Source organism: Molothrus aeneus, chromosome W (assembly GCF_037042795.1).
Source record: "Molothrus aeneus isolate 106 chromosome W, BPBGC_Maene_1.0, whole genome shotgun sequence".
NCBI lineage: Eukaryota > Metazoa > Chordata > Aves > Passeriformes > Icteridae > Molothrus > Molothrus aeneus.
The window spans coordinates 573,382-581,814 of NC_089679.1; the positions used below are offsets into that span (position 1 = coordinate 573,382).

Genomic DNA, 8,433 nt, shown 5'->3' on the forward strand with positions numbered 1-8,433 from the left:
GGTGGCAGTTGGTACTCATTGCTCTTCCACCTTCAGGAGTCCTACTGCAGATGGGTTCTGTGATAGTCCAGGCAAGGTGTTCAATTGCTGGATGCCCTCTGTCTCTACAGCTATTATCCCAAATGCCCACCTGAGTCCTTTTGGGTCTTTGAAATACCCACTTTGGAGGAAGTCTGTGCCCAAAATGCATGGGGCCTCTGGGCCAGGCACAACAGGGTGTTTCTTCCCCTCATTTCCAGTCAGGCTCACATCAGCTTCCACCAAAGTAAAATCTTGTGATCCCCCTGTCACACCAGCAATAGACAGATTCTACCCCCACATGTCTTGATGGGATTAGTGTGCACTGCGCACCAGTGTTGACCAAGGCCTCATATTTTTGTGGTTCTGATGTGCGAGGCCAACGAATCCACACAGTCCAGAAAACACAGTTTTCCCTAGCCTCTACTTGTCTAGAGGCAGGGCTCCTCTAAGCCTGGTTTTCTTTCCTCCCTGGGCATATGTCTTGGAGGTTCCTTCAAGGGGATAGGATATGTCGTCATCATCATCATACCTGGCAGTTCGGCTACAGGCTACTGGAGCTGCTTCCTTTTAGTGGAACTTCCTCTCTGAGTCTTGTTGTCTGAACCACAGCTCATCTCATGGGGCATCCCATCTCTCCCTCTCTGGGGGGGCGTCTACATCTGGTATCAGAACTTCTGATCTGTACTGCTGAGATTTGGAGAAAGCTCTCATTCATGTCCTCTCTAGGTTTCTTGTGATTTTCCTTGAAGTGGTTTTGGTTTGCCAATTTGAGATTTCCTGGCTGATGCACCAATTAGTGTGGTAGGTTCAGTGCTGGCCAATCACCAGTGCACTTACTAGAATGCACTTGTTCTTTTCCTGCTGTGCGGTAGGATTAGGAGAAATGTCACAGACATGTTTTATGAAAAATCCTTTCCTTAGGATTTTTTTTTCTCCTGAAAAGCTGAGAGGCCTCAGGAACAAAATGTAAACAATAATTATCTGCTGCTGTGGAATGCAACAGGTGCATCTGTGATTGGTCTCATGTGGTTGTTTCTAATTAATGGCCAATCACAGTCAGCTGGTTCGGACTCTGTCCGAGACACAAGCTTTTGTTATCATTCCTTTTCTATTCTTTGCTAGCCTTCTGATGAAATCCTTTCTTCTATTCTTTTACTATAGTTTTAATATAATATATATAATAAAATAATAAATCAAGCCTTCTGCAACATGGAGTCAGATCCTCGTCTCTTCCCTCATCCTAAGACCTCTGCGAACACCATCACAGAGAAAGGCAAAGCAGGCTCAAAGCTTTAAATGGGTATAAAGAAAAATGTATTAATAGTACCCTTCAGGACACTCCTTGTCCCCCTACAACCTTTTATTCCCACTGACAATGTAAAGAGACAAAACCTAAAATTTTCAGTCAGTTTACCACCTCTAGAATTGTCTTTCTTCAGTTAACTTAGGGGGAGAAGTCCCTCTTGTTAATGTTATGGAGACTTCTCCAAAAGAAGACAGTTCTCTCGTGGCTCTCAATTTCCACAAATAGCAGCTGCCTGGGGAAATCTGCAAGCGTGAAGTCCCTTCCATTTTCCACAAGCTTTTTCCACAGCTGTGTTTATGGGCCATGTCAACTTACGGGGTACTGTTTTAAAGATGAGCTGTTCAAAAGCAAAGGTTCTCATTATCTATCTCGGAAATCATCTTCATGTCTAGGAACAGAGATCTTCTTGTCTTCCTGGGGGCACAGGATCTTCATCACTCTTCTCTCCTTCTCTGTTCAAACTTCTCATAGGATCACAACTACTTTAACATCTGCTTACTTTAGCACATAGGCTTTTGCTCGATATCTACAATTCAAACACTTTCATCTCCTTGTACCTTCATGCTTTACAGGGAAAAAAGAATCTAAAGTACCAATTAGATTTTTCTCCATAGTGAAACAGAGTAGAAATTTTCTAGAGTAAAAATCCATTTCAGATTTAGGTGAAATGTGCCTCTTTGAATTATTAAGTCTGTAGCTTGCAAGCATAGCTGATCTGCGTTCAAGACTGCCTGTTCTTGCAAAAAACCCCCTATGCTCAAAAAACTGCTTCAGCCGAAGGACTGAGCTAAGAGGGGCCCCTTGAACTTTGAAACAGATGGAGACTAGGGTTGAAGCTTCGAGAGACAGGGCAAGATGACCCAGGAGTTCTTTCTGTACTTTCTGATAAATAACTAGCTGCAAGTGTAACACAAAATCAGTAAAATGAATATGTATGAACCTATTTTAAAATTCTATGCATATGAATCAGTAAAGGAGATAAAAAAGGATTGAGAGCTCTCAGGGGTGCACATGTCCTTTAGGGGGAACAACGATCCCCACATGTATCCAGCGCTGTAATAAACATACCAGCTTTACAACTTTTACAAAGTTGTAGAATTAGGTTTTTTCCCGCAAATCATTTTGGCAAGGCCAGGCAGGAGACCGTCTCTGTCCTCGAAGGGGCGGAGGGGGGGGCGGACCTCCTAAGGCATGCCCTGGGATTTTCCCTGGAGGAGCTTTGCTCCATCTCAGCTTGCCTCCTACGGAGACAGACAACAACCTGCTGGTGTGTGGATAAACGGTATGTATATTAGAGGACCCCAGGAGAGATAGGGCTACTGATAAGTCACTCAGAGATGTCTGAGCACACAGCCTCATCCCTGTGCTTGCAGGCAGCTATTGACCGAGAGCACAGTCGGCAGCAGAGGTTGATAGAGTGACTTGGGGAACGGGTTCACTGTTGGATAGAGTGGCTGCTAGCGACTCTGGGGGTGAGTTGAGTGAACCCGAACTTTGTGTGCTTGTGGTGTCTGGACACGTGTTTGTAATCGTGTGAATGCATGGTGTATAAAAGAGAGCGAATGAGTGAGTGTACCCACAGCATGCGGGGAAAAGTTCTACCCGCATCTGAAGCGTCCGGGTGAGGCCTGAGGCGCCAACTAAAGCAGGCTATAAAAACAAAAGGCGCCCTGCGTAGAAGTGGAACAAGTAGAGAAATGTAGGTGAAGACATTTATTCTGTTTAAAAGTGATTATTTGTGTAGATTGTGCACATTTTAACCATAGCTAGACAAACTCAGGGGGTTCCTCTGTCCCAGTAGTTTGGACTTGATCCTTGGAATTTTACTGTGTGCTGTTATTTTGATTGTGTCCAGAGTGTGTGAGGACCAGAAGAAGCTGATGTAGGTAGATGCTGAAGTGTTGTATGTTGGGCTGTGTCAAGAAAAGTGAGCACTTTAAGAGATACTTCTTCCCCCATATTGTGGTAATTTGATTCTCGGGATTATATGGTTGTGTTTGTGGAGATTTTAGGATTTTGTTTGCAACAAGTGTAGCATTTTACGTAGAAAAACTACAGTATGGTGATTTATGTTTAACTGTGGTAAAACAAATAAAAAGAATTCCAGGAATTCCCCTCCCACAGCAACTTAAGCCCTGACTCTCTTGAATTTGAGATGCGAGAAGGGGGTGGGGGGGGGGGGTCTGTGTTTGTGGGCATATCAGAGTTTTTGCTGTAACGGGCACAGCCTTTTGCAAGGCAGCAAAGTGAGTGTCAGTGGAAACAATGCTTTAATTACATTGTCAGGGAAAAGACTGAGATTTTGTAAAACAGAGTTTAGGTGGAGGAGACCAAGACAGGCACTTTGTCATTTGTGTTATTCTAAGGAAACAAAGGCTACTCAGAGAGCTATAAGGATTTTAGTAGCAAAGAGTCGTGAGAAGCAAAGAAGTAACAGGGTGTTTGAATTATTAGAAAAGAGAGTTTCAAGTAACTTAAGAAACCCAGAAGAAATAATTAAAGCTGAGTGTGCTCAGCCTATTTTATACCCCAAGACTTTGAATTAAGGCGAAGGGTTGGGATAGGGTAGAAAGATGAGAACTAAGAAAATAGAGTTTTTAGTAGACACAGAGGCAACATACTCAGTGTTAAATAAAGCCTCGATGACTATAACAGATTATGTTATGGTAAGGGGGCAACTGGCCAATCTGAAAAAGCATACTTAGATCTGAGAGATGCCTTCTTTTGCCTCCCTATACACAAAGCCAGACAGAAAATTTTTGCATTCCTATGGGAAAGCACTAAAAGCGGGCACAAAACCCAGCTCACATGGGCCATGTTGCCTCAAGGCTTCAAAATTCCCCTACTCTGTTTGGGGAACAACTTGCAAAAGATCTAGTCTTGAGAAGCTCCACAGGAAAAAAGAAGGCTATTGCAGTACGTAGATGATCTTCTAGTAGCCAATCAGACGAGGGAAGCATGTGTGGCCTGGAGAGTAAGCCTTTTGAATTTCCTAGGGCTCCAAGGGTACAGAGTATCAAAGAAAAAGGCACAGGTAGTGAAACAGAAAGTAATCTACCAGGGGTATGAGATTAATGCTGGGCAAAGGACTCTGTAGTCACTAACCTTGTGAACCCAGCTTCTTTTCTTAGTGAGATCAAAGAGAAGCAGTACACCACGATTGCCTGGAGACTATTGAAGCTACTTACTCCAGATGCCCAGACTTGAAGGACACTCCTTTAGACGATGCAGAGACCTGGTTCACTGACAAGAGTAGCTACGTTGCCAGTAGAAAGCAACATGCTAGATATGCAGTCACTACTTGCAGAGAGGTAATAGAATCTGAACTTTTACCAACAAGAACCTCTGCACAGTAAGCTGAGATAATTGCACTGACCTGTGCCTTGGAAATGGCAAAAGGAAAGAGAATAAACATCTATACAGACTTGAGGTATGTGTTTGGAGTTGTGTATGCACATAGTCATCTGGAGAGAGAGGGGACTGCTGACCTGACAAGGAAAAAACATCAAACATGCACAAGAGATAATCCAGCTGCTGGAAGCAGTTCAGCTGCCTGAAAAAGTAGCAATTATGCATATTTAAAGCACATCAGAGAGTGAGCTCAGAATTGGAAGAAAGAAATGAGCTGGTGGATAGAAAGGCAAAGGAAGCAACGAAAGGTGAGGTAGCTATTAAAAGAGCTCTAATTCCAGATGGACAAATTTCCCTTGAAGGTAAGCCAGAATATAATAAGAAATGTGGCAGTGAGGGTTTGATGTTTAGTCTCTCCCTGCCTGTGACATTGGCAGTTTTAAGATGTTTGGTCTATGTCTGGAGCTGTTTGTTCCATGTCTCGCCGTGGCAGTTAGAATAATTCCAGATGCTTCCCTGTCCATCCCTAAAGATCTTGCCCCTTTGCCTGGAAGATTCCCTGTCAGTTGTGATTTTTCCCTTTTGCCATTGGACTGTGTCTTCCCCGCTTCAGATCGTGTTTATAGTTGTCACCCTAGACCCCTCCTAGCTAGCCAGACAGCCCCTTCCAGGGTTTCCACATTCCTCCTGCATAAAAGCTGCTGTTTTCCTCTTTTCCCTGTTCTCTGCTACTGCCCCCCCGTTCGATCTGCGCGGCTCCCGCGCCCTGCCAGATCCCGCGCTCCACCGGCACCCGCCGCGGCGCAGCTCTTTTGCAGCCGGCCCCGCTCCCTGCCGCGGGGAGGGGGAGGGCGCCCGCGCGGCATCAGCTGCCCCACTCCTGCCGCTCCTGACCGCGCTGCCGGCGGAGCCTCCTCCCGGGCCACTGCGGCCCCCGCCGCGAGAAAGAGGAACGCTCGAGCGGCACCGGCTGCCCCGCTCCTGCCCGCGCCGCCGCAGCCGCCGCCACTCCTGCACGCCCTCCCCGGCGCTCCCCCTGCGCCGTCCGCGCAACCGCGACTCCAGCCGAGAGAGAGGGACTGCGCGACTGCTGCTGCCGCCCGCGCGGTCCCGCCGCGGGGCGGGGGGAGAGACTGCCGCCGCTGCCTGCGGCTGTTGCGTCATCTGCCTCGCTCCGGCGCGGTCCCGCCGCGGGAAAGAATAACTCCTGTGCCACGCTGCCGGTTCCAAGCGGCGCCGCCCCGGCACCGCCTTTGCGCGGGAAAGAAATAAAGCAGCTCGGAGAAGCAAGAAGAGAGCCCTTCCTTTTTCCTTTACCTCGATCCTTCGGCGTAAGGTCCACACTTAAAGGCCGCCTCTGGCGGTTAAGGGACCCCAGCCAGTGGCCGTACCGCGACCCTGCCTGCCAGCAGCTAAGGCAGGGCGCGGCCCCTCCTGGCGGGCGTGCCGGTCGCCTCCCGCGACCGGGGCAATATGTCAAAGAAAGATAGAAGACTAATCAAAGATCAAAAAGGGACATACAGCCAAGAAGGGTAGGCTACTATAGAAGGGAAGCTGGTAATCCCTTCCCATTTGTTGTGGTCACTAGTAAGGGAGGAGCGCCAGAAATAGATGCCCTGAACACCTATTTGATTGAAAGAATCGTTGCCAGGAATTTATATGCCACTATTACTCAAGTGACCTGACAGTGAGATCTTTGTCTCCAGACTAACCCCAAAAATACCCCAGACCAAAACTTAGTCAGATTGGAAGGGCCATGAGCCTGGACAGCAGTGGCAAATTGACTTTTCAGAACTTCCAAAGAAAGGGGGGGTATCGGTATCTATAAGTATTGATAGATACATTTTCAAGGTAGCCAGAAGCATTCCCCACCAGAACTGTCAAGGCTCGAGAAGTGACCAGGGTATTATTACAAGAAATAATACCGCACTTCAGAGTTCCAGCCACAGTATCCTCGGACTGAGGATCACATTTCATTTCCAGAATAGTGCAACAGATTAGTAGCCACCTGGGCATAGACTGGGAGCTTCATACTCCATACCACCCCCAATCGAGCAGCCAAGTGGAGAAAATGAATCATTTGATTAAGCAGCAGATTGTAAGATTGAGGCAAGAAGTTAATCTACCCTGGCCCCAAGCTCTTCCACTGGCACTGTTGCGAATTCAAACTAAACCTAGAGCTAAAGAAAGGCTGAGTCCCTTTGAAATGCTTTATAGAAGACCATATAGAATACAAAAGAGAATGTCCACCCATACTGGGGAGGTAACATTGGCCCCCCCATATGGTTGCTTTAAGTAAACAGCTCAGAGAAATTAAAAAACATGTGGCTGGAACTCGGAGCAGAGAGCTAGATGGACCAGTACATAACACACAACCTGGGGATTATGTATATGTTAAGTTACAGAAAAGACTCTAGAACCACAGTGAGAAGGACCATTCCAGGTGCTTCTCACCACCTTAACCACGATCAAAGTCGAGGAGCAAAATGCCTGGATCCACCACTCCCGAGTAAAGAAGACCCCAGAAGCCCCTTAGAAAGTGACACCAAGAGACAATGAACTAAGACTAAAACTTACTCGAGCAAAATTAGTATATTGTAGCCAGGAGGAATTTGTAATTTCGTTTACAAAATTGTTTTGTGTATAATTATAATTAAAGTCTTAGAATTAGAGAGTACCTCTATCCAAACTAATGCTAAATGGCCTTAGTCCCAGGCTTTTAATCAGTATACTGGGTCCATGGGAGAACCTTACTAATCCATGGGAATCAAGTATATGAGGAGCAAAGAGTAGCAAGAACGAGAACTGTAGACACTTCAAAGGATCAGAAGAGAAGAAATCAGAGTAAGATGCTGTCCTAGGGTGACGTTATGATGCTTGTATCCCCAGTTGTTGTTCTGTTTATGCTGGATATTATGTTCTGTACCTTCAAGACTGGCTCTGAAGAGCAAAGCTTTGTTTTGTTTTGTTTTGTTTCAGTCTGCTCACTCCCCCAGTGGTCGGTGGGACACAGACACGGGGCAGTACACAGTGCCGCTTTTGCTTTTTGCTTTTTGCTCTTGCTTTTGCTCTTGCTTTTGCTTTACTCTTGCTCCTGATTTGCTCTTGCTTTTGCTTCTGCTTGTTAGTTAGTTTAACTAGGCAGTCCAAATTTTCCCTGGACTGTTTTTCTTTCATTTTCTTGGAACCAGTCGAGCCTTCTCCAGACTGGGATCTGGGAAACACCGAGAGTTTCCACCTTATGGCCTGAAGCAGCCATCCCCAGCACTGGAGGGACCGATAACAGAGTGACCACTCCCTGTTGTGGTGTGTTTTACGTTTGTTCAGTTTCCCCCCATTGTTCTCTCAGAAGGTTCTGCCCTGTTACCAGTTTGTGTCAATCCCCAAACCCCTCCCCAGTTGTCTTGGTTACTAAATGTATCTTTCTGGTTCCCCACCCCTGGCTGCCTGCCTGTCACTCGACACCCCTGCCTCTTTTCTAGAAAGTTCGGGCCAGGGTGTCGGGTGATTGGGTTAGGGGCCAGGGTCCCCCCCACAACTGTGTTTGATTGGTTCTCCGATTATGCCAATCCTTAATGTATCCTTCTCTGATTTGCTATCTTTCACCCCTCCCACCCTCTTTAAAACACGAGGCTTTCCCTGCCTCGGGGCTCTCAGCTTCTTCCTCTCTACCCCCCGCATCCCCTACCAATAAAACCTCCTACCCCGAAGAGACTGAGAGTCGCCTCTTCCTTTCGTCCTGCGACCTTGGAGAA

The 8,433-nt window shown here is 46.7% G+C and overlaps 1 protein-coding gene across 1 annotated transcript in view; it reads left to right on the plus strand.

The window, feature by feature from the left end:
• Positions 1-5,882, plus strand: part of LOC136568499 (uncharacterized) — a 51,984-nt gene extending 46,102 nt beyond the window's left edge. Inside the window, exon 6 of the mRNA XM_066568506.1 lies at positions 5,377-5,882. Within this exon, the coding sequence (XP_066424603.1) occupies positions 5,377-5,882 (506 nt within the window). The remainder of the gene's footprint in view (positions 1-5,376) is intronic.
• The last annotated feature ends 2,551 nt before the right edge of the window (positions 5,883-8,433 follow it).